The sequence below is a fragment of the Rhea pennata genome, chromosome 5, assembly GCF_028389875.1.
Source record: "Rhea pennata isolate bPtePen1 chromosome 5, bPtePen1.pri, whole genome shotgun sequence".
Classification (NCBI taxonomy): Eukaryota; Metazoa; Chordata; class Aves; order Rheiformes; family Rheidae; genus Rhea; species Rhea pennata.
Genome location: NC_084667.1, coordinates 60,492,927 through 60,518,841, shown reverse-complemented (window position 1 = coordinate 60,518,841; position 25,915 = coordinate 60,492,927). Strand labels below are relative to the sequence as shown.

The 25,915-nt window shown below is 41.5% G+C and overlaps 1 protein-coding gene across 4 annotated transcripts in view; it reads right to left on the bottom strand.

The window, feature by feature from the left end:
* Positions 1–14,565: 14,565 nt before the first annotated feature.
* Positions 14,566–25,915, bottom strand: part of INF2 (inverted formin 2) — a 44,110-nt gene continuing 32,760 nt past the window's right edge. For 2 of the 4 annotated variants that reach the window (XM_062577064.1, XM_062577067.1), the window contains 6 exons: positions 25,546–25,710; positions 24,611–24,713; positions 23,405–23,563; positions 21,485–22,264; positions 19,669–19,728; positions 14,566–17,243 (listed from right to left, as the gene is read on the bottom strand). In XM_062577064.1, the coding sequence (XP_062433048.1) occupies positions 19,670–19,728; positions 21,485–22,264; positions 23,405–23,563; positions 24,611–24,713; positions 25,546–25,710 (1,266 nt within the window). In that variant the 3' untranslated portion in view covers positions 14,566–17,243; position 19,669. The remainder of the gene's footprint in view (positions 17,244–19,668; positions 19,729–21,484; positions 22,265–23,404; positions 23,564–24,610; positions 24,714–25,545; positions 25,711–25,915) is intronic. The other 2 variants (XM_062577065.1, XM_062577066.1) reach the window with 2 other exon arrangements.

Genomic DNA, 25,915 nt, shown 5'->3' with positions numbered 1-25,915 from the left:
TAGGATGAGTTGGTGTTAAATTCATGAGGCTTTCAGGCACATGGAAGGAAGTCTGCAGGAACAGACCTTTTCTTTCCACCCACGTACAGACTGTGCTAATACTTAACTCAGGGCCGCATGAGGTCCCTTGATCGCTAGTAAATTGTCCCAGTTGCTCCCTCCTCACAACAGGTCTGCACAGGTACCTCCTGATGGGCTTACTCACACATATGACTGAGAAATTTAAGGGAAGATGTTGTTTCTATTGCAATCTGTGGGAGAAGAATCTGGTCTTTGAAAATGGAGGAGTTAACTCCTTGTAAAGAGGAGAAAATCCCACTGAGCTACATACGAGAGGCTTTAACCAAATGGCTTTGTAAATCTCAGAACCATGTGGTCTTGGAAGGGAACGTCTCCCACGCAGCGGAGAAGTCCTGTGACCTTATTATGCCACCATAAAATGACTCTGCTCCTGCTTGGTTCTAAGGAGATTGGCAACTGATACATGACAAAACCAAACAATAATGTCCTACCCTGCTGCCTTGGAAACAAAGTCAAGATCGTTGGGAAGCTGCAACAAATCTGTGTGGCTTCTTTCAACCTCCTAAAATTAAAGTGAAAAAGCAGTTATTTTGTACAATCAGTGAAAAAGTATAGAAGTTTTTCAAAACAGTATCAGGACAGAAATATTAACACTTCAGTTTTGCTTCTTATAAACTGTAGGGTAAGTTTAGCCTTTAGTAAGGAGCAAATATGTTAAGCGAACCTGAGAAAGGAAACCTAATATTAACTGTCTCAACATGTTACTTCATATGTGTTTGATCCTTTTTGCCCAGAAAGCAGTGGCAAATTTCTCACTGTATTTATAGGCATGGAGGCTCGCTCTCCAGATGTGTGTGGTGGCATGCTACTGGAGTTAAAGGACCTTCATTTCAGGGGAACGTATGTTGATGCCAATGCACACAAGACTAACTTAACAGCTATGTCATACCTCCAAAATATGGTGAAGTAGAGTAACATGGCTTTGGTTTGCCTTTGTCTCAGTTAGTCTGAGCAAGGCACTAATTTTAAAACCTCCAGCATCTCCAATGTGATGCCCCTGGAAGGTACAGAAAAGAGAGTTCTTTGTTTCAGTTTCCAAGTCCTGCATTTATATTTTTTGCTATGTTCAGAAATATACCAATTAAAAAGAAAAATTTACTTACATAGTTCAGAAAGTTTCCAACTTTGAGAATCAACTGACAGAAGATTGGCAGTCGGTGACTAGTGAGAAGGGCTGAAGAATAAAAAGGGACATTTTCAATAAATTAAATTAAGTATTCTGAAATAGGATGTTCCTTAGGTCTGACAGCAGTGTTAAAACAATTCTCATCCAAGATTATGTAAAGTCAGTATTATTACGAATTTGAAAATATACGAGCACAAAAATGGTTCCTGTATACTGTGAACAGAAATAAGTAAGATGAACAAAAGTGCAACGAGTAAGTTTCTGTTGGGGTCTCTTTCTTAAACTATGTAGAAAAACTAATTTTCTCATCAAGTTTAGGGTATACACATGTCATCACTGCAAGCACTCATGAGGGAGAACTACACATGAGAAAATATTTAAACTTGTAAGGTCAATAGCCACTGTTTTCAGCACATATTATTACAAGTTAAAAAACGTGAAGGTCCTCTTGCTTTGTAGTCTTCATTAACAAGAATAACAAGAAGCTGTGCATTTTGACAGCAGAAACTGGAATACGAACAACGTTATTGGCAGAGCTAGAACAGAATTCTCACCGAAATGCTGGCCCACAGTGCTGCGGGCAGAATGAGACTGCAGAAAGCTGTTGATTGGGACACAGAGCCAAGAGCAACTATAGCATTGATGTTAAATAACCATGTATAGCCAAATTTTATACATAAATATACATAAAAATGTTGCAATTGAACTGGTCAATAGGAGGTCAATGACTGCTTTAAATTATTGATCTGAAGCTGTAACTCAAGAGCTAGTTTATGAAAGAATTGAGTTAAACTAAAACTGTAGCTAATCTTGTGTGGATGGATTTTATGGAACTCTGATGTGTATCATCAGGGATTATCTGTTTCATAAGGCTCTCTGTTAGGTCCTTCTGGCTGGCTCCATCACAGAGCTATGACCAACATAGCCTGGAGGAAGAACCGTAACAGATTCATTGTTATGGACAAAAGTCTCTGCTGCACACATGAATTCAACTTAGATTCAGACAAAATCTTGGACTGGCATATAGAACCTTTCCCTCTTCTGTATAGGGGACTACTGGTAGGAGTGAGCCAACATGTCTGTTTTATTTAGCTTGATAAAAGCTCCACTTCAGAGCAGAATAGCACAAATTGCAGCTTTGCAGGATGAACTCCAGAAACAGAATCTGTAGCCAGGATTTTAATATTCACTACATATTCAACAATTAAAGGTTAATTTTGATTAGGTTATAGAATATGCTGTTATTGATTCTATTTAAATAGAAGTTTCCCGTGCCTGAGCACTTGACATACACATATCACTGTTGTACTTACTTTCACAGGCTCTCCTGATTGCTTGTGCTTTTGGCCACAGAGTATCCAGCAGAATTTTTGTTTCCTCACAAATCAGCATACATTCAATCCGCAACTGGTAGCTAAACAAAGTCAGGAAAAAAAAAATACTTGCCTGATTAATTGACTCATATTCAGTGTCCAGCGAAAGAATTACCCATTTTAGGCAAAGAGCAGCACCAGCATTGTTATGTTCTCTTTAATGCTCTGACATGAGAGAGTTCTCTCTGAACTGGATTATAAATAAATCAAATACTTAGACATTTCCAAAGATGTCCTAGAAACAAACATAATCTCCTCTTTCAGGAAGCAATGTAGCAATCAAATCTGGTTTTGCCTTCCTTGCATAATGAGGCAATAATTTTTGACAATTCCTGGGTAGCACAAAGCAGGGCTTTTGTTCTTCCTTCTAACTTCTAAAACAGAAATTCTGACTATTTTGCAGTGATGTTTTTTAATAGTATCATTATGGAGCCTCATCATGGATCAATGTTGTGGAAAAGCCATGAAAACATTTTATAAAGTGTTTTTAAAGCTAGTTATAGCTTTGAGAATATTAAAAGCCACATTTTCTCCACCACATTTTACCCTGAAAAAAGTGTCTCTGGCTGCAGGATAGGCAAATAATGAAATTTCTTGGAAACTATTCCTATGATTTACAACATATCACTGTATTCTTTTGAAGAACACAGGTTTCTTTCTGTGTGCCTCATCTGGTTAGGTAAAAATTTGGGAGGTGCCCAAAGCACAGATACTAAAGTAATTCACTTAATGGTTTGTGGGCTGTCTTTTACAAACTGAAATCTCTAAAACAGGGATGGAGAGTATCGGCAGCCCAGAGGCAGGATTCAGTCTGCAACACCATGCAGATAGTAACTGCACAAAAGTCAGCAGTTTTCTCACTACAGCTTACTAATACCTGGGTGAATTTAACAACAGCTTGCCAAAGGTATCTGAAAGCCTTTTGGGACTTTGGGAAGGAAAGGTGTCTCAAGCATCAGTAGAGGGTTGGCAGCTCTACAAATAGCAATCACATGGCTTATCCTGAGGACTGAATGTTAGGAACATCTTTCTAGTACAGGAAACAGAGGACTTAATTCTTATGGATAACCCCTGTAAGAAACACACACCCACAAGTAGAAGTTGAAGCAAACTTCACTTACCTAGGAACTTCCAGGAGATGGAGATAAAATTGATCTGTATTTGCTAGTTCTGATTTTTCTTCTTTGCAAGATTTCAGGCTGTTTATCTAAAGAGGAATAAAATAGTAAAAACCCTGCACAGGTATTTCTAATGCCCTTGTTGCTTCTCATAGAGATGAAATCAGCTTTTCTGAACTTGCGGTATGCATAGGCAATGGGGTTGAGGCAGATGAACCATAAATTACACAAACAAACTGGTTTGCAAGGGCAAACTTGTAAGTTTTGCTGCAACTGGGAGGTCATCCTAGTACATGTATTTGTACAGCATGATAAATCCCTGATCTATAGGCAGGACTTCAGCATGCTATGGTGCACCCAAGTCAGGCAACCCCTTTAGAAAGATATGTCCCTACACCTCTAACTGAAACCTGCTCTGAAAAGCTCTTTATTCAGCCAGGTTCACAAATGCTGATATACTACATCCATTTAATTAAAATAACAGGAATGAAAAGCAGGATTTGGCCCCTTGGTGAGTCTCACAGTGTGTTGTTGCCTAATCTTTGTGTCACGAGGCCACAGTTCTCCTGGAGAAGAGTTCCCACCACTCTATCCTAGGAGGCCATTGACTAAGATGATACACAGGCATGTGGGATCTAGTCACAATGTCTTGCCCTATGAGTGCAAGTGTTTGAAGCTGAGCACTGGGCACACTCTAGATCCAGTAGAGTCAACATGCATAATAAATACCTCATGGTTTTCAGGCAGCAGTTTAAGTAGCTGTTTTAGTATCTCAGCATCAAACTTGGACCCATCCCCTTTGTGAATCATATCAGCGATCTCTTTATTGGAGCTGTGGGAAAGAGAGAAATACCAAGGAGCAGCAGTGTAAGGAGAGGTGACATGGCAAACACAGGAGAGCACAGTCCCACAGCTAGCACTGCAGGAATAAAGAACGTTATTCACACTACACTTGCCTCCCATTGCTTTCAAGATCTCAGTCCTCAGCACAGTGCAATGAAAAAGCAGAGTCTTGGAAGCCTAAAGCAACTATTATAAAAACTTAGATGTGTTTTCTGAGTTTTATGCATCGTTATGCAACAAACCCAGAGGCTTCCCCTTTTAGTGTGGGCATCCAGTGGCACTGAGGAGAGATTTACACCTGACTTTCTACACTGCTTTCAGCAAAGCCAAGGCTAAAACTGATGGCTTTCCTCCTACTGAGAGACATTTAGGAAAATCCCAGACACTTTTACCTCAGATCTTCACCTAAAATTCTGGCAGACAACATATCTTTGAAAGGAACCCAGACGGCTCTAGCTGGGGCTCTGGAAACATCAGCTCCCTGCAGCTACGCGTGCTGAGAGAGGAGGCAGCTCGGTACAGAGCAGTGTCACCGTGCGAAAGGGGAAGCGGGGCTCAGCTGCTGGATCCCGCGGTCTCTAGCTGCTCTCAGGAGAGCTTAACTGCTGCCCAGGGAATCAGGCGGAGAGGAAAAAATAGCAGCCAGCCTACACAGAGCTATTCCACACCATAAAGCAGAGTGTGCAATGGAAAAAGAGGAGGAAAAGGCGGCAGGGGGGGAACCCCTCAGACTGATTCTAATTTATTCGTAACACAAAAGAATCTCTAGGCTGAGTTTTCTTTCTGAAGCCTTTATAACATGAGACATTGCACTAAGGGCAGGGAGAGAGCAAAAAAACTCGTCTTCATACTGCAATAGTTCCAGGGAATGTCAAGATACTTTGTGAAGATACTTTGCCAAGAATTACTATGGATTCACTTCTTTTGCCTTTTTTTTTCTTTTTTTTTTTCCTGTGGGGGTTGTGACTTGGTGGATTTCCCTTTGTTTAATTACATGAACTATTCCCTCTTTATAGACAATTTGTGAATAAAAACTATATACAATTTTGGATCTGAACTCCTGGAGATGTCTCTTTAAAATTAACTAACCACAAAAGTCACTTGGATTTTCCAAGTAATGCTTACTGCATGCAATTGATACTTATGTCAACAATACCCAAGAGAAATACTTTTCTACATGATTTTGTTGTTATTTATAAATATTGCCTCTTTAGGAATTAATGTTGATCCATTTTAGGTTTAGTAACCATTTCCAACACAGTATTAATTCCCTGGGAAGAGCCCGGCACTGCCACATCTTCTTAGTTAAAAAAAAAATTGTCTTCCTGCTAAAGATAGACAGCAGTTGTAAAATCTCTGCTGAAAATATTTCATGTATTTATTTAAAGTGTTTGTGTTTATTCAGATGATATGCTGAATCAGAGGCTGCTCTCCAAAACTTACCACTTAAATTGCTTCAGAAATATATTCAGAAGAAGACTTTTCTTTAGATCTAGGAATGTGATCTGTTAAAGAAGAAAAGGTAAGAAAAAAAAAAGCAGTCAGCTAGAAGTGCATTTGCGTTGATTTTAACAGAAACTTGAGAGCTTTTGTGCATTTGTTGGTCAGATTAATATTTCTTCAGTAATAACATTATCAACACTATTCATGACTCAAACTTGGAGCAATTTACAAAAGTATTTGTCATTAGACTGGTTTTAGGAAGAGAGACAGAGACAAAGGCACAGAAAAGGGAATTGATTTGTCTAGAATATTTCAATTTATAAGAATTAGCACTGAAATTCCCACATCCTCCCTTTATAAGTCTAAGACTTGTCCCTCAGCAGAGGGAATTTAACATGTTTAATCCTCTACCCGTCTAATCGGTGCTTTTTTTGTGGCAGTTTTAGGCACTAGATAGCAAAACATCCTTGCAAAAAAGCAAAACTTTATTATGAAAGACTGACAACAATGAAGAGTGATTAAGCTTTATTTCCTAAGAACTTTGACAGGCTCTACAAAAAGTGAGAAATCCAGATACCTCTTTTGATTTCTTTATTTTTGGCCCTGTTTTCTCCTTAGGTGCAGCTGGTGGAACACAGAAAAGTAGCTCCAAGCTGGCGTAGTCAGGTTCTATGAGCTCCTCGCTGCCACCCACCACCGCAGCCCACATGGAGCGGCTTTCTGAAAGAGAATGATGCTTCAAGATGGGCTACAGAGACAGAGAAATACTTTCAAGTGGTGCAACTTGCGGAAAAGAAAACATTTAGAGGATGAATGAAATACAAGGCTCATTAGCCCTGGACAAATGTTAATTATTTAAGAGTGGCAGCTCCCACAGACAGCATCCCAAAGGGTTGAAGGCTAATTAAACCCGGAAAACTACCACCACATGTGGTTTACTGAGCTGAAGGCAGCAGATGAACTTAATGGGCTGCTCCAACTTCTTTTTGCTGTTGCCGATGGTCTACATATTGCACAATTGTGGTACCTACACAGGGGATGTTGCTTCCAATTAGGTAAACATCGCTCCCTGCAAGAGATAAGGACTCCCAAGCCCAGCAACACTGCCACAGTCATTAGGAATCATCTAAATACCACATGGCACTTCAAAACATGAAGTTATCTATAACACCAGAATTTTTAACAAAGCATATCACTTCTTCTTCCTTCAGGAGAGATTTCGGGAGAGACTGTCACTGAAGACACTGGGAATTAATCTGAATTTGTATCTCATCATAAGGAAGCAGACAGTGGCTCAAACTGCTTTTTACACACTTGTTTGTGTATTTTATCATAGCAGTAAGTTCTTCCAATACTCATTCAAAAAAAAATTATTTTTGTAAGAACCCCTCTAATGTCCTGTTCTGCCATTTTCTTGGCAGCGAGCATGATGAAAAACTCCCACAAGATATGTGGTGTGTGAACAGAGTTTATAAAAACTGCAGCAGAAATGGAAACTGAGTTCAGAGTTTTATGTGAGGGACCTATTCCTTGCAAAAAGTTCAACAGGCCTTCCATATCCCTTTGGCAAGCCACATGTGAGCCACAGATCTTAGTTTTATTTTGCAGCAGTGTGAAAATCACTGATGATGAACTGTGAGTTCATTTAGGAGGAACCACAGAGCATTACTATTCAATAGGTTTTTCCACTCAATGGATTTCAGAGTGTTTTGTAAACCTTAATTACTGCAGATTCATAACAACATTTTAACAAATCAGAGTGAGAGGCTGAGTGGCTAAAGAAAGGTCACTTCTGGCAGCAGAAGACAAATCTGGACCCTTAGTTCTGTGCTTTATCCAAACTATTATTTCCTCCACTTATTAGCCATGGCCAAGACTTTTCAAATTTATTACTAATGACTAATTTTTTGTAGGACTGAGAGAGAGCAATAGGACCATCTGTGCAGCCTGACTTACCCAGTCAAGGTCTAACCCCCAAAATTACAGTTTTTGTTTAGATGTGAAGTAAACGAACCAGCCAGCCCAGTGTTAAAAGCACGTACGTCTCACCACATCAGAGGGGAGCTTCTGCCAGTGAAACACCTTCATCCTCAGTGTTGGTGTCTTTGCCTTCTTGGGGTAGGGCCGCCCGGTGCATCCACAGGCAAGATGGTTGCAGTCGGGATTACTGCACAGTGGAGGTGGTGGCAATGGCAAGGTGTTTATGCCAGGCATTGGAAGGGGCGGCGGGAGCATCTTGTGTCCAGGGGGCAGGGGTGGAGGGGCTGGCAGCAATGGTTGTGGAGCCACCACAGCGGACTGTTTTGGGGAGGGTGGAGAAACACCTTGCTGGGAAGATAACGTGTTCCCTGGAGACTGCTGTGGCTTCTCAGGAAAGCAGGGTGTTGGAGAAAGGCTCAGATTCACTCTAGCATTCTCCTCTTCCAGGTCCATGTCAACTTGAATGCATTTGTTCACTTTCTGAACAGATCTCCTGGGCACTGAATTATGACGAATGGGACACTTCTTGCGTGGTAGTGAGTTCTTCATGGCTTCCCTGGTCCTGTTTTCCTGCTCTACAAGAAAATGGTGAGGTGCATGGATTAGCGAGGTCACTCCCCAGCTGCCAGCTCTTGCTATTTCCCACAAAAAATACAAAAATAACAGTAAGCTTCCATTTAGGGCCAACAGGAGAAACATTTCTATTTACATAGAAAACAAGTGACATTGCACAGTGGTTTGGGCTGGATATGTCAGGAACAAGGCCTCACCATACGGCTCCTTTTTGATTTCCTCTTGCTCCTTCTACCTTTTTGTTGTGACATATAAAGGAAGAAAAAACAAATGCTCTCAGCACTGTAAATCTCTACCTGCCTTCTGGTTGTCTCCCCCCCAACAGTGTCGCTCAGCCATTCAGCCAGATACTTCTTTTAAAGGGGTAAGTGAATTCCCACTGTGGAGGTAGCTACATTTGTTGCTGCCTGAAGGCAGCTTCTCAGACAGCCTGGAAACAGTTACTCATTCCTGAGCCCTGAAGAGCCACATTACCACAGCTTTCTTTGACTGCAGGAGGGTGGGATTTTGAGAGAAACTTTGACCTAGTAAATTAAACAAGCTACAGCTGAGGAAAACTCAGGTTGGGCTGCTCGGGAGCTTATGACCACACAGGGAAATGACAAGTAAGCTTAAAAATAACTAAGATGGTTTTACTTTGTCTTTCAATCAAATTTTCATATAGGATAAATCCTTACTCTTGTGCTGAAGCTGTACCATTTCTCTTAGAGCTTCTTGCAAAAGAATATGTTATATGAAGGGGCTGCAGACACAGTCCTCAACTTGGACAAATGTCCAATTTTAAACAAAGTCAACGGAGTTGATGCAAGTCAACAGAGGCACTTGCAGGCTCGGGAGTTGGTTGTGATTGCTTGACAGAGTAAAGCTTTCTTTTGCAAAAACTTCCATCTCTTATGGACAGAAGACATCCTAGGACATTTAATCTCTGTGGCTATGGTTGATGCTCAGCTAACTTCCATAGCAATCTTCTACAGTGGTAATAACACTGCATGTTAAACAGGGAATAATGAGCAAACTATCAAAATGCTACAAGCAGTACACATTATGTAGCCTTTTTAAAGATCTCAGGGAGGCAGCAACAGAGACCCACTTCATCCCAGCCCTTGCTCAAGCCTTTAACAAAACATACATTAGTAGTACCAGTGGCTTTAGCAGCATAAGCTGTATGGGTACTTTTAGTTTCATGCTGAGTGGAGAACCAGAGACTTATTACATATATACCATTCTTATGTTCCCAAAGGACTAAATTAATACTTACGAGATGGAGTTTTGTCTGCTTAAGTTGTTAAGGAAGTTGCATTAAAACCTACAATTGATGCATCTCTTTTCCACAGTACTCCTTTAAAACATCTATAATTTGATTCTTTTTGTCTTTAAAACTGAGCAGTTTGTTCTGATGATAGTGTCTAGTTCTTAGGATAACCACAGTTAAACTGTGAGCCAATGGCTCCAAGGCAAATTAAAGACATAAAAATTTGGTTTGTGTTTTTAATCTTAATTTAGTAAAAAAAAAGCTTACATGAAATATTAAATCAAAAGAAAATAACACTTGATGTACATACAAAATGGAACCAGTTAAAATTTGTGCTTAAAATAGCTAAACCAAAGACCTGTAATGGGAAATGAGTATTAACTGTACTTGCTGTTTACTTGAATTAATTTGTTTTCACTTTCCATAAATATTTTTTCATACAAATAAGCACTAACATTTTCCCAAAGGTAAAGTAGGCTTACATTTAATTTATGTAAACAACTTAATGTATCCCCTTCAGGACTCCACAATCTTTGTGCTAAACTTGTACAGATGTTTGTAATTACCCTAGCAGGAGAAGTGAGAGATTCAGCACTGTGAAAGAGCCTAATGAGGAATAATCCACTTTTTGCTAGAAATATTAGGAGTAAAATGAGCTGATAAAAAATTCTTATTAGAAATAATCATGTGCATTTTCTTCTGCTTATGTGAGTTAATTAAGCTGTTGTGGGAATCAGTAAAAGCCTATTAATTAGGAAGCTTTTTTTTTAAAAAAATCAAAGAGCTCTTGTAAATTGCTATAGGGTTTGCATAAAGGGAAAATCTTCTTCTTAAATCCTAATGAAATAAGAATACATAAGAATACTTCACAAGAAACATAGCTAATATGCTTTGAATGATAAATAGTTTTATAATTATGTACCTTCAAAGATTGTACCTTTGAGACTATGCAGCGAAATCCATCTCAAATAAATTTGAGACTATGCAGGGAAGATTAAGGCTGTGGTATAACTTCAAGGCAGCTTTAACTTACATTGCTGATAGTGTTCAAATGAACTTGTGGGTATATTAAAGAAAAAAATCTCTGCATGAAACTTCTTCCTAGAATATGCAAAAATACATCTCTGGCAAGAGAATTATACCTTAATACAACCAAACAGGGACTGGCTTGCTAATGACAGGTCGGAGAGCGAGGTAACGGGCTTGTACCATTCGGGCAAGGCAGGGAACAGCAGCCGACTCCATGGGCTAGCCCGGCTCTGAGGATCCAGTTGGGAGTCAATGAACCTCCAATTAACTACAGAGTTGTTTCCACTACTCTGCTACTCTCCTTTTTGTTTTACTATAAAAGCTACTAATATTCAAGGGTTGCCACAATACAGACTTTCTTCCTATATTTATTGATGCACTGAAAATAGACCTACTTCTCACTAGCCTAGAAACGCACGCTGCATTTTGATTACGTAGGATTTATATATAAATATAATGTACATACAAAAGAATTACATATATATAAGACCACATAAGCATTATCATTTTTTGTTTCTAGTGTTGCTGGTGGGCTAATGTGGACTTATGTCATTTCATTTGTAGCTGGAAGTGCATTTATTAGTCGTTCTTGTACTGGAAACGGGTTTCAGGGAACACTTCAGAAAACCTGGCACTTCACCTTGTGTGCTATTTCCAAAGCTTTTTTGAAAAACTGAATTACGAATTATGTTCCTAGGAAGTTTCAAGGTAACTATCAAAAATGTAGGAATGTAAGATGTATAATAAAGCGTAATAAGATGGCTGTTTGCTAAATGGCTAGAAATGGGTGTATAAATCACTCAGGAGGAGGGTTAGTCACTCAATCACATAGATAAATGATTTCTAACCAGAAGAAAGCGATTATTTGTTAGCCCCCAAAAGCCGCACTTGCTACTATTTGAAGTCAGGCTTCTATTTGCATTAAAAACCTGTGTTGGCTTTTCAACAAGTGTCACTTTCTTTTTGTTATTTATGATTGTGCCAAAGATTGAAAATAAGTTGAAGAAATCAAAGTTCTCTGTCCTTCCTTGAAAAAGCGATTTTTATTTAACTCCATTTTGCCATAAGGTTTACCCTCCTCCTTTCAGATACATTCATATGGGTTTCAGGGGCTTTCTGCAGTCAGGGTTTCAGAGAGGTATTAGGGGAATTACAGTTCTTTAAAAGTTACACTCTTCCATTTACAGTAGCAGCCATATATTACAAAGTCACAAAAGAGAAAGAAAGTGATTTCTTGCTTGCTATTAACAGCATTTCTCTTGTGATGTTTTTCATCAACAGTTGTCAAAGTGTTTTGTTTGGATACGATTGCTCCTGTTTTACAGGTGGGGAATCTGAGGCACAGACAAATGACATGCCCAAAGCCATTCGGGAAGTCGGTGGCAAAAACAGGATAATCCCAGTAACCCAAGTCTTTCTGTCCCAGTTTAGTGCTCTGGCGATCGGAAAGCTATTTAATGTTTGCAATCCTGCCAGTAACCTTCTTCCTCCGTACTAAGATTCAGCTACTGCTGTGCCTCAGTTCTCTCATACCAAATTATTGAAAGCAGATGGAAAACGAGGCAGCAGGGCTTGCCTTCTGCTCTGGTGATGTCTGGAGCGCAGATGTGAAGTCTACGTGATTAATGCTTGTGGGCTAGACCCTAGGGATGGTGTTACAGAAAAAGCATTCAAGAGAACTATCTGCACTTTACAGCAGCTGGAGATAAGGCAGGAGCCTTGGGACCTGCTGCAGGTGGAGTTTGAGCCAGTAGAAACTGTGAGGGGGCTAATGTGGAGGGGAGACTGCTGCTAAGACTACTACTAGCTGGCAGTAGCGGTCTTAGGTGGTCTTTGTGCACCTGCAGCAGAGCGGTGAGGCAGATCAGCTTTAAGAAGCCACGTGGTGGTGAGTGTAGAAATGGGGAGGGAGTGTGCAGGGTAGGAGGCTTGGAGAAGAGAGGTCTTAGGACTGACAGAGGGCTATGTAGAGGATAGAGATGAGCTTCAAAGCTGGAACATAGGATAAGGCTGTGTTGAGGAAACTTGATGTTTTTCTGTGTTTATCCTTTGCAAGCTGCTGCCTGAGATGTGGGAGATTGTCCCTTATTCTGAGATCAATATGGTACACTCCTTTCCTCCTGGTAGACTGTGAATGTTCTCCTTCAGTGGAAAACCTACCTTAGGAAACGCAAGGGATTCAATCAGAACTGCACAACCATCACGGAGCTACTGGGCATGAAAGGATGTGAATGATAATGAGCAAATAACTAGCACACTAGAAGGCTGGCTACACAGGACACATGACACTATACATGTTCATAAAATATATCCCTGTATTTCAGCTATACTCTTCAAAACGGAAAGGAATTTCTGCAATTATTTTAATTGGAGTCTGTATATCTGAAGGGATTAGTGACAGGATATACTAGCTTTTATCTTTGGATGTTTATTAGGTTTGAGTCAGGTCATGGTTTGGAAGAGCTTATCATGCGCTAGTTGTCATTTGACTATCTTTAGGTTCTTTTACTACAGAGCTACATTGCCATTGCCAGTCTTGCTAACAGTAGTTATTCTGGGAGATTGTCGCTGCCGTTACAGATATCTGAGCAGACCTGTTCACCATTACTGTCTCAGTTTTTCCCTCTGTAGTCACTGTTCTAGGCATGGCAAAACTGTTTTTCACAGCTTGTCCATAGCTTGAATGTGATGTGACTGAACAAAACATGGGTTGTGATGGAGTTTGTCTTTGGCAGTTCTCAGATGAATTTGCTCCCAGATGCAGTAGGTGAACATAACCTCCATGACTAACGTGTTCACCTGTATTTCATTACTGTGACTGTTAACAAAATATATATTTATAGAGATAGAATTTGCATGGTACTAATTTTATTATTGCTAAGCTTGTATGTTGCACTCAAAGTCTGCACTGCGTACAGAAAACCAGAAATATATAGATCTAGACTTTATGTTTGGACAAATGAAAATTGGTTAATTTTCCTGAAAGGCCTTCCTAGTTTTTTTCCTTTAATTTGAGTTTTATCCTGCCTGCTCCCAAACAGAACAGAGGTATTTCTCAGCATCTGCAGCTATACTGAACGTAAATGAGGACCAAGTAGTACATTGTAGGTGAAAGGCTTTGGCATGGTTTTGGAGGTGCAGAAGTCCAGATGTGCTCTAAGCACAGCGCACAGGTACCTGCACCAGGGCTTGAGGCTGAGCTCAAGCATCGCAGTGCTGGAGCAGCTGATGCATGAGCTAACATTCCTGCAGATCTCACTACAGACTAGTAACCTCCACCAGAGGGTCAACTAAGATTCACCAGCCTGTCTGACAATCTCTGCTCCAAGGATATTTCTATTTTAAGGGCTCGATCCTGCAAAGACCTACGGTGGCTTGACTTTATGTTCACTGGAGGATACACTGACATTGGTGGGCTCCAGAGTACTGTAGCTAAGTCTTTGCATGATCAGGGCCTTCAACAAGAGCCAGGGTACAACAGCAGGAGGAAGCACCTCCACCACGGACACAGTGTGAGTGAAAATTAGAGCACCAGCTTTCTCTAACAGAGTGGAGGTCTCTTTGGTTTGTTTCTTTTCACTTAAGGAAAAAGATTTTTAACTGTGCAGTAAAATGGTATTAATAAGCAATTCTGGTTGGAATCCAGAATTAGAACATAGCTTAATTGTAAGGTTTATTCTATTGAAGAGAAACCATTAAAACAATTTGGGCCCTCATCATCCCCACAAAAGAAAGGAAAGGTGTCAATTACTTTGATTTCTTTTATTCTAAATTTTGAAATATTTTCATTATTGAAATATATATATAAAAAAAAAACTAAACAAAACAAAGAAAATCCCAAACCTGAAAATCTCTCCTCTTAAACATACCCAATTTCTGGTGAAGTGTTTGGAAAAGGCTTTTGCTCATTTCTTCCATAGTTTGGTTTTATCATATAGCCGATGTTTAATTAGGAATATGCAGTTATTTGACAGCTAGAAACTTGTGTTGTTCCCAGGCTTGTTTACATTGTGTACTCCACATGCATTTCCTGTAATATACTGCAAGAATGTTTTTTGAGATGCAAACTCACTATTGGCTTAAATGAGCACAGACCAGTTGAAGGAGCTGCAAGTGTCATTGTTTTTACCAGCAATTAGTTTGTACTTAAAACTATTATTACTGAAAAGTCTTCAGAATCATGAGCTTTACTTTAAAGTTACAAATGGACCATATCCTAGTTGGACATCTTCCTTTGACCTGCTCTGATTCTGCCCTCCTGTTCTTGTTAAATAATCTCTGTAATGGAAGCAGAGTTGCTTTTAAGTAATAATTCTAAGTAAGTGCTGTGCTTTGACCTGCTTATCAAGATGTCATTGTATAGATAATTTAATATAGTTTTCACAGATGATTACAGAACAAAGACCCAGCAGTGGCTCAAAATAACCCAGTTCTCAGCAAGCTCTTGATGGCAGTGGAAAGACAATGCCAAATGCAGTTTCTTTGAAGGCCAAGCTAAGAATGCAGAGAAATAAAATCCCTGGCCCTGTGAAAAGGGTTTTTCTCTTCAGATGCAAATGGGAGTAGCTGAAAGACCAGAGGGAGATGTGGACACCTGCTGCAGTATCTGAAGAAATCAGCCTACCTGGAGTATCAGCAGGTAAGGCTCCCCACGTAACACCAGGGTAGCTTGTTTGTTCCCTAGTCCTAAATCTCAAAATACTTTTGTTCCTTTGGTAAAACAGCAGTGTGGGCTGGAGGAGGCTAGCTGCTAGGTTCTTGATGGAAACACGGAGGTTGGAAAGCTGCTGGGTAAACTTCTTTGACGGTCAGATTTTTGTAGCCTGGGCTCTGATTTAAGAGTAGGAAAAATGGAGTAATGAGAGGGAAAGGACTGATACTTGGGTGATGTATTCTGAGACTGGAAAAAAAGAGAAAAGGGTAGACCTGTAAACGTGATAGTGTTAGTACTGCAAATTAAACCTGGACGACTCACGCAGTTCTGCAGGAAGCGGTGGGTCTCTGCCCACCTCCGCTAGTGGGCATCTGATTTCAGCCACAGTGGGGCTGTGCTGTCCCCCCGGGATCTTGGGAACTGAACCTGCAACACGCCTAGTCTAAACTAATCTTTGCTTTTGTTAACCGAATTCTCAATATACTTGTAACAATGCTGTTGTTAAAAGTTATTAGTGATTTAATTCGTGGTTTAACACCTAACTTAGTCCAGCAAAGTTTTCAGTAAACGGATTACAAGTCCTATAAAGCAAAGCAAAATAAGCTTTAGCCTGAACATTAGTCTAGACACAGTGAGTTACCATATAAAGGCATAGTTATTAAATGTAATAATCTCTTTCACTTGATTCATGTTTCAGCATAGTATCACACCATAGACTCAACATACAGAATTTTAAATTGACAGCTATGTACAAAACTATGATACAAAGTTATTACAAAACTTAATGGAGAACTAAAGCTCTGAATTTTTAAAACACAATACTGCACATTCCCAGTTTTAAAGCAACAGTAACGTGAAACTACCCGTTCTGCAGTTTGAACACAAAGACGTTTAAGTGCAAGCAGCTGAGCAAGATATTCAAACCCAGAGATTTATTAAAGGATGAGCTGAAAATGTAGCTAATAGAGCCCCCTGGAAAACCTCTTTCTACTGCTTTAATAACAGGAACTTGGGCCCTGATTCTCCAAAGATTTATGCATGTATCTGTATGTGAGGCTACTGAAAGACTACTGATATGCTTACATTTAATTGCACATAAGCATAGGTGAAAAACAGACGCTGTTTATATGGCCATATGTTTAATAAAATACATGTACTTTATTTCTATGACTGATCGCCCTTGCTTTAAACAATTGAGAGGGAAAATACATTTGTCTGAGCTGTATCTTGGATCTGCTCCAATATAAATCCTCAGTGGGCGATGAGGGAGCAGCTTTGACCTGTGACAGTGCAACAAGTGCTTAACTCATATCCTTAATTTAGTTGAGGCACTGCTAGTTTAAAAATTTCTCAGAGGGCCAAATGCTGCAGCGCTTTCTTGGGCAATGCTCAACTATCGTTTCAAGAGGAGCCTGCCCTAAAAGCAAGCTGAAAGATTTGGCTTGAAGGAGAGTTTGTCTGAGATCTGACCCCTGCAACCCTCCGCACAGAGTCCCCACATCTCAACGGGCGTCGCTCGCAGCACCAGGCCTTGGCAGAGGTCACATAAGGCACGGGCTGAAGGTGCTCAAGTCTCTAGGGAGGTGCTTTGGGCCTTCAGGAAGGGATTAAAAGCCTGCGTGAGGAGAAGCTTTGCATCCAGTTACAGCAAAGGTGACCGCGAGTGGTGTTTGGGTCCCGCAGAACTTCACTTCCGAGAGACTGGCAGCATTGGGGGGGTTTGTTAGCATTTCACTGGGTCTCGATTATTTCTTCTGCCTTGCTGTGACACCTGCAGGAAGAGAGGGAAATACAATGTATTCACAACTATAAAAACGAAGCTGTGTGGTTTTCGATGTGTGCGTATCAAATGGTCAGGGTGCTATTTGGGAAACCAGCATCAGATAAGTTAAAAATAGTAGATCTAAATTTTTATTTACTTAATAAAAATCTTGCATTCATTTACAGAATTGATTCTAATGAAAGAGTTTAGCCAACTTAACTTTACAGCTAGGCACTAGTTCAGTCCAATAATACGAATCTTGTGTTTTCCGAGTAGAATGTTGCAATATGCTTCTACATTTTACATTACTAAACTTACTACATTTAGAAGCTGATTCTGTTATCTTTGAAAGAGGAACTGGCATCTTTTGCCAGTGGTTTATGCACAGGTGTCATTGTAAACCATTGTGAAATGAAATCTTTATGTGGCATTTCATGCAGTTGTGGGGCATCTGCCCAGCTTGCATATTATCTGTAAGGGCAAGCACAGCTGGGTCCTGGCTGCAGGGAAGAGAGATTCACAGGGCACGAAGGAAATCTCCTGCTAAGATAAATGATGAAAAATTGTAGTGCTGAGTTCAGCCCTGCTCCTGTGCCCATGTATAGTCTCCCAGCTGCTCAGAGGTGCTTCTTGAGGGAGATAGGACTGCCAGGAGACAGGGCTGTATACTGTCATTTTAAGGTCCTGTCCCATGTAATAACTGAATGAAATACCATTTCTAATGACAGACATGAAGGCAAAGGCCATACAGGAAGACAAGCATTAGCCTGATTACATTCCCATGGTCCATTAAAACACAGCCCACAGATGACACCGAGGCTGCAGAAGGGGAGGTGAAACATCTGCTTCTCTAGAATTAAATTGAAACAAAACCCCAAAATGATTCTTGCAGATTTGAAAGGGCTGCGTGTCCCTGTCCTCCCCATGCTGGAGCACTCGAGGGCGCTGCTGGCAGGATATGGCTGCAGCTGGGTGTTGCATCTCAAGACTGCACTTAACTGCTGCCTTCCTGCCTGAAGTTTACTCAGACACTTCACAGAGGTACTGGTTCTCAATGCATCCCTCTCTGTTGCTTTCCTGTGTAGTCAAAGGAGGATTCAAAGCAACTTGTGTCTGTGTTTTTTTTTCTTTCCCAGATGGTATGATTCTTATATGATTCTTTTTCAAGCCTGCATGGAATCCCTCTGCATAAGACATAAATATTCTTACCTCTGCCTCATGGCTACTATTTTCTGCTCTTGCTGTGAATCTTCATTAGGATTCTTAAACAAAATAACTTCCCTTTCCCTCTCAATGTAAATTTTCATTGAGGCATGAAAGAGCCCAAGAGGAGGCCAGGAGTAGCCTGGAGTGCGACTACCCACAACGGAGCTGATTTTCTGTTGCCAGAGGTCAGGCTGCAAGTGCAGGATAAAACTAAGCCTACATGGAAATCCCGCTGGGCTTCATCCGTTCCAGCCTCCCAAGAGGGGACGGAGGCAGGGGGGCCCCAAGCTGCAAGGGAGCAGCGCGGCCCCGTTTGGCTCACGTACCCAGACACGGGGGGATGCTGAGGAGTAAACACATTCCTTTCGTGAAATGAGACCCGGAGAGATTTGGCATTATTGATTCATTTCATAAGAGAGGCCTATCAGAATGGAAAGGGCAACAAGTAGCTATGCGATTTCAGTACAGTGGACATTTTCTTTCTGTTCCTTGCTTTTCTTTCAACTTGCTATAAATATAGGCAAACTTTCATAAAAGTCATGTAGGCAGAACTCCCAAAGTTTTCTTGTGATGAGCGACTGCATGTTCCCAACATCACAGAAGGATGCAAGGGATGTGATACTCGTGTTCTTACTTGAAACCGAGTTTACATGGTTTGCTCCAATTAACTACTTCATGTGTCAAATCGGGATTCTGACATTGAATTTGGCTTTGAGCTGGAGCTAGTATCTTGCCCCAAACAGTATTTCTCCCCAGATCCACTGTTTTATTTCATATGCCAAGTACTCGCATTTGAACAGTGCTACAGCATGTGGCTACCCTGAAAGCAAACCAAACATCTTTTGCAAGAAGTGTGTACTGAAATTGCATCTTTATAGTTTTTAGGAAGAAACTGGATCAAAGCAAAGATTTTGTTTATCACATGAAGCTGGATTCACTTGGTTAGAATAACACTTTTAATTATCTGCAGGGAAAGGCAGGTTGGCTGCTACTGACATGGAAGACAGACACGTGGGATATGACCCTGCGTCGTGGGGAGAGCAGCACTGACTCCACTCAACGCAAGATCAGCCCCTTGGTAAGTAAGAATCAGAGTAACAAATTTGTTTTAAACATATTTGTGATTAGACACAAAGACAAAAAGCTTAGCTGATACGCCAAGAACTGATTAAGTTTGTCCCAATGCAATGGTTAGTTTACAAAAAAATGCCTTTGTAAGTTTACATACCTCATTGTACCACACAACCTTTTTTTGTTTTATTATCTCCAGTATCAGTGTCAATCTCTGCTTTTAAATGAAAGAGAGACACTAAATATATACGATCATGGCAAGGCAAATATAACAACAGGGAACTTCTTAGGATAAGCCCATTATGTAGTAATAGAGAGGTCCTTAAAATGCAGCCCTGGGTGCCTAGGGAGCTATGCTCATTGCCGATGTCAGGAACGCCTGGTGAGGGCTGGGAGTGTGGGGTTTACCCTCTGCTGCAGCTTCCTCTACTGTCTCCTGGGAAGGGCAGAGTGAGGAATTCCTTCCATTCCTCCCCACTTCTGCCGTTTTGGGGAATGGAGGAGCTACGGGGCAAAGAGAGCACCTGAAGCTGTCAGGGAAGGGGGAATTGGGGTTAGGTGGGAAATAAAAAGAGATTTAGGAGAAATTTATCCCCATTTCAGAAAAGCTTCAGGAGAACAAAAGTTTGGGAACCACTGCTCTGGGAAACCACTTATATTTTTGGCTTGTTTTTAAGAAGAAAAAAAAATGGCTCATTTAGAAACATAAATGATTATAGCCCTGAGGCATAGCAGCACTATAGGCATAAGCCCCTTTGCAGTAGATGCTCAGATCATGTTGTCTTCCTCAGCAGTAGGTATTCAAACCCTCCTTTCCTTTTTCCTCTACCTTCTTTGGAAGGAAAAATTCCTTCTTCCACCACTTGCCTGCTATTTGCTTGATCCCAGGATCTTGCAGAAAACAGGCTTTGGACAGTATATTGTATCTATCAAAAGGCTGACAGAACCAAGGGTCTTCTCTATGAGTTAGCTCCTCTATTTTGGGATAAAATATCCACCCAAGGTTGGCTCCAGCTCTGTTGAGTCTGAGGGACTTGGAAATACTTTCTAGGATTTGGGACGGGCTGTGCATGCTGGAAGAGAGCATGGGCGGGCTCCATCTTTCCTATTGGCCATAGTTCCTGCTGGAAGGGAGTAATGAGCATAGGGAAGGTGTGACCTGCTCTTTCCTGAATGAGTGGGCAGCCCATGACACGGGATCAATTCAGTTTGCTGAATACAGTCCTTTTTGCACAAGCGTCAGCAAGACACTATTTTTACTTGTTGGCTTTGTACCTCCATCTTACAGATCAAAGGCCTGATGCTAAGAAGAAGCTCCCTGAAGTACACTTGGGGCATGTTTTCCACTTACTGCAGGCAAAAAGCTTTTGCAACAAGGCTTATGATGGAAAAAATATCACAGCAGTGCTGATGTTGCTGGCATTACGTGTTCATAAAGAGTAGAGAGGGGTGTCATCACTGATTAAGCACCCAGTATTAACTGCTTTTAATCACTGCTCTGGAGTCTAATGGAGCTTTTGTTTGTACATAACCATGGCTTATAGCTATCTTTAGTGCATTTGACAGATGTGCTTACTGCCATTTTTAGTGCATATGTGTAATGGGCTTTTTAATTATTGATTCATCATTACCCTTTTATAAACAACTTATAAATGCCAAAAGAATGAATAATGCTTGCTTTCTTTTTAAACCTTTTTCATATTAAAAAAAAAGAATAACAACTCCATTAAACAGAATTGTTCTGGAGGCAAGTGGCCTTCTGTGGACAGCACTGGACCTCTAAATGGGGAGGAACAGATATATACAAACATACTAGGAAGTCCCCCTGATTTAATTCAGTCCCAGAAGGCTATAAAATATATAAATAAATATATATCATATATATTATATAATATTTTTATATATTAAATATAATAATATATACTTATATATATAATAATATATATAATATATAAATATATAAAATAGGCTACCTGTGTAGCTTTTGCTGTGCCTCTTCTTCTTTTTACGTTTTCCAGATGCTCTTTGCTTTTCCCTATCACTGTAAGTTTGTCCAGGGGGAAGCGTTGCAGAACAGGAAGAATCAGTAGCTGGCTCCTCCGAGAAAGACTTCTCTTGAGAGGTGTCCAACAGTGAGTCTGTACCAGGGTCTTCATTTTCCTTTGCCTTCTCTTTTGACTCTGCCTGATGTGCTTCATCAAAGGGAGTGGACTGTGTACTGCCAGGATCTACTCCGTTCTTGTTTAGCTGGGGATTGTTTGGCTGGATTATCTGCTCCTTAGCTGGCCTGACGTTCTCTGAGCCATCAGGATGGGATTCATTGTCCTGGTCTTCTGAGGTGGACCCATTGAGCTGGTCTCTCTGAACAGTGCTCAAACTGCTGCTCATAAACTTTATTCCACTGCCTATATTGGTGACAGAGAAGGTGAAGGTGCTACTCTTCGCGCTCTCCTGGAGGCTTGCCAAACTGTCTGCCTGCTGCGTGCCTGCTCCTTGCTTGGGCTGACCGGCCCCATCAACTTCCATCAAGCTTACAGATGGGCCTTCAGTTTGGCACTCCGGTGGCAAATTTTCTTCAGTATTTTGTTTAGGTAAGGCCTGGTTTGAAGCTGAGGCATTTGCAACACCTTTTCCTGTCTCTGTTAGCACAGTGGTTGAAGGGGGAATGCTTTCTGAGGGATGACCATTGCTGCTTTGCTTTTTCTTATCATTGATGTGTATTCCTGCTGCTTGTGGATCTTTAGTGCTCTTTCCTTTAAACAAAAAACACATGATCAGGCACAGCTGCAGAATTACAGTTGAAATCAGCCGAGGTGTTTCTGTCACTGGGACACAAACTTGCAGTTGCCTGCACAGGGTACATTGAACCGAAAGCAGCTATGCACAGGCAGGACCATTTTATCATAGAGCCAAGGATGAACTGCTTACTTAACACAGTGACATCTCCTCTTACACCCTATGCGGTCACCTCAGTTGGACTCCAAGGCTCCAGTGCGGCAAAGCACCCGCTCCATTTTCAGCAGGTGTTTGTGTGTCATTGCCGCTAACTGGCTGGCTTCCGTGGAAGTCAATGGAGCTGCAAGACAGGTGCCTGAAAGCCTACGGCAGAAACAGGGAACCAGCTTGCAAGGTCCTGAACCACCTGGGACCCCTGGCTTGATTTGCAAGAGGACTTCAAAAACCCCTTCCCTTCCCCCATCACTCAGGCCTTTTCCAGCCTAATCTTGCCCTTGCAGAGCATCTCAAGATAGCCACAGCGCACAGACCAGGCCCTATGGGGGCCCAGTGTTCCTGTCCTCATCTAATGTGCATTGAATGTTGGTGCTGAGGTCACAAGCTCCCCCCCCCCCCCAAACACACACACACACACAAAAGCTGAAATCCTCTTAGGGTGTCTCTCAGCAAGTACTTGAAAGTCTTGGGATGTGGATCCTTTTGCAAATGGGGTTTTGTAGTCCTTACACCCAAATGTGGACTTGTGGCATGGTACGGTGATCTCCAGAACACTGACAAGCTGTGTTATGAGACTCAGTGGCATGAGGGACTTCATGTGGGGATGACACCACTGTGAGGAGGACACCAATAGGGGTCTAGAAGCATCAGAGTCCCATCAGCATGGTGCAGTAGCTGAGCCATGGGCCATGCCTCTCAGAGGGTTTATCAGTGTGGGCACAAGGCCACGCTGTGACAAATGTATTGCTGCTAATTCAGGAGCAGGCCTGGCAACAGCACAGGACTCTCTGCTCTGCTTCTCCATTGCACTGGTTGTGGAGCCTCCTCAAATAAAATGCCCCAAATATTAATGCTGGAAAGTTCTTGCATGTGTTTTTGGCTCAAGCTCAGAGGCAGATGGGAATGAATAGCTGCAGGCAAAGTCAAGTGCATGTCCTTACCAGGCTGTGTCTCCTCTGGGCTCTCTGCTGGCAAGGTTTTAGGAAGTGCATCTGTCTCATTTCTGTTCTTTGTCTTCCTCAGTGTGAACCCTTTCCTTATGTCGGCCAGCAGTGCATCAATGACACACACGTCCTCCTGTTTCACCACTCCCTTCTTAACTGGGATAGAGAGATGAGTGTTAACAACATGCCCCATGAGCCAGGGCCCAAGGCCTCTGACTCTACCCTGCCCGTACACAGGTACAGTGATGCTATCCTGCCTCTTCTGCCTGCTACCTGCTGCCCTGGTGCAAATGACATTGGTGCAAAAGCACCCGGGTGAAACCTGGCTGTGGACCAGCCCCTGGGACAGGGCCATAGGTCTTGCAGGAAAAAAAAGCCACAACCACGCTCCAGGATTCATAAGACCTAGGGTGCACTTTGGCTTTGTCCCTTACCTGAGTGCCTTGGGCGGTCGCTCAGGGCATGCCATAGCAGCCACCGCAGCTTTTCTGAGTTGAAGTCAGAGGGTTTAGCCTAAAGCCCCAGCCACTACAGACTGGCACATACTCTTCCCTGACCTGTGCCTAGTGATGTCTGCTGTGCCATGACCTTGAAATACATCCTATTTGCTATCCACGTTGGTGGAGCTGTTTTTCTTTCTTTTTTTTTTTTTTTTCTTCCTCTCTCTCTCTCTCTCTTTTTTAAATAGGAACAAAATGATCTTAATTTTTCCTTCCTCTTAGCTTCTTTTAGTTTTATTTTTCATACGTGCCTTTCATTTTCAGCCACAGAAAGGCAGATTTAAGCTACCTGCAATATTTTTGGAACTTCTGCAACCTCTGATAAACTGGAGTAAGCTACTTAAGTGCTTTGGGGATTTTTGAGGAAAAAGTCAAGTGTCCTTTGCTAGATTTGGGATTCAAAAGCTTTGTTAGAAACTGAAAAAGTTCAAATAACTGAAATGTTTCAATCTGAGATTTTTCCTTCTTTGTTCAGTTAGAAAAATAAACTTCTTGGCCTATCTATAACTGTGGAAAGGTAATTCTTAGCTTTGGCTGTAAGACACCTGAATGTCTTCAGTAAGCCAGCACCTGGAAACCCACAGAATAAACTACCACTCCTGGTCTATTAAAACAAGAAAAGATAACAGTTTCTATCAGCTGTCCCAGCCAGTTTGGCATGACATGAACATCTCTCTCTGATGAAACCCTTTCAGATACTTACTGACTTTTCCATTTTCTCCCTTCTGTCTCTTTGCCTCGTCTTCTTCCAGTTGTTTCTTCCTCTTCTCCGCTTTTGCAGCTTGCTCCTTTCTGTCCTTGTTTTCCTGCAGTTAGGTAACAGGGAGCATGAGAAGGTTGGCTAAATATTTGGTAGAAAACCCAATGAAGAGAAAGATGATCTCCTCAGTAAATAAAAATGGATCCTAAGATTATGTACTGTCTTTCCAAGAGGGTTGAGGGAGACTACCGGCTTGTCCAGGACTCTGCCCATTCCTAATAGCAGGTGGCAGCAGTGATCTGTGCAAATCCTCTGAATAGCTGAGGCAAATGTGTAAGCTACTGAAGCAGTGATTTGCTTCAGACTTGTGGCCTTTTAACCACATCCCCTTTTTACTTCTCCTTTCTAAGCTTGTTTGCTCAAGTTGAAGGTAAGCATTAAGTTTTATAATCTTGATACTCTAAAACCTATGCACTTGACTCCAAAGCAACTTTATGAATCTGAAGCCAAAGTAGCATGAAAAATCATAAATCTCCAGAGTGTGGCTCTGAAATGCTGTTGTGAATCTGGACCTTCCTGAGCAAAGGCAATGGAGCTGGTTCTGGCTCTGCCTTTAAGCCCTGGGCACCACCTTGAGAGTGTAACCACTGGGTCTCTCCTGTTACAGGGTTGATACAAGGCAGAGAAAGGCTTTGGCAGGAAGGAATCAGTGGGGAATACTCTGCTGGGGTCTAGCCTTTTATACCCAGTCTGATGCTGTGCAGATGCCTTGGGGCTCAGACATCTATTCACTGGGTGACCTAATGCTACCTACTGAAAGAAGGGATCTGTAACCAGCACCCTTCCCTTGCAGGGCCCAGGTGCCCATCCCACCCCCATCTATCTGAGCAGAGACAGGCATCAGTCTTGGTGTGCACATCGTGTGCACAAATGCCAACCTTCAGTGCTCGGATGAAGAGGTCTCTGAAGGTCTTCATGGTGATAAATACGTCTTCTAGAGACAATTTGCTTGGATCTTCACAGAGATAATTTGCAAGTTCTTCTCTCTTCCTTTCAATGGTTTCAAATTCCTCTTCCAGCTTTCTGGAGGCATCAATGCTATCCTGAAATGCATTTAGTATACACAGTAAAACGCCATCCAGAAGATAATGAGTGAAGGGCAATTAAATAAAAAAATGATGGCAATGTAAGAACTCGGAGCAGGGCTCTAGGGCCCTGCTTTTTAACTGTAGCAGATCTTATGCAGCACGAAGAAACTGAGATGGTGTTTGCAGCTAGTGATTGAGTTGTGCTAGTTTACAGGGGTGG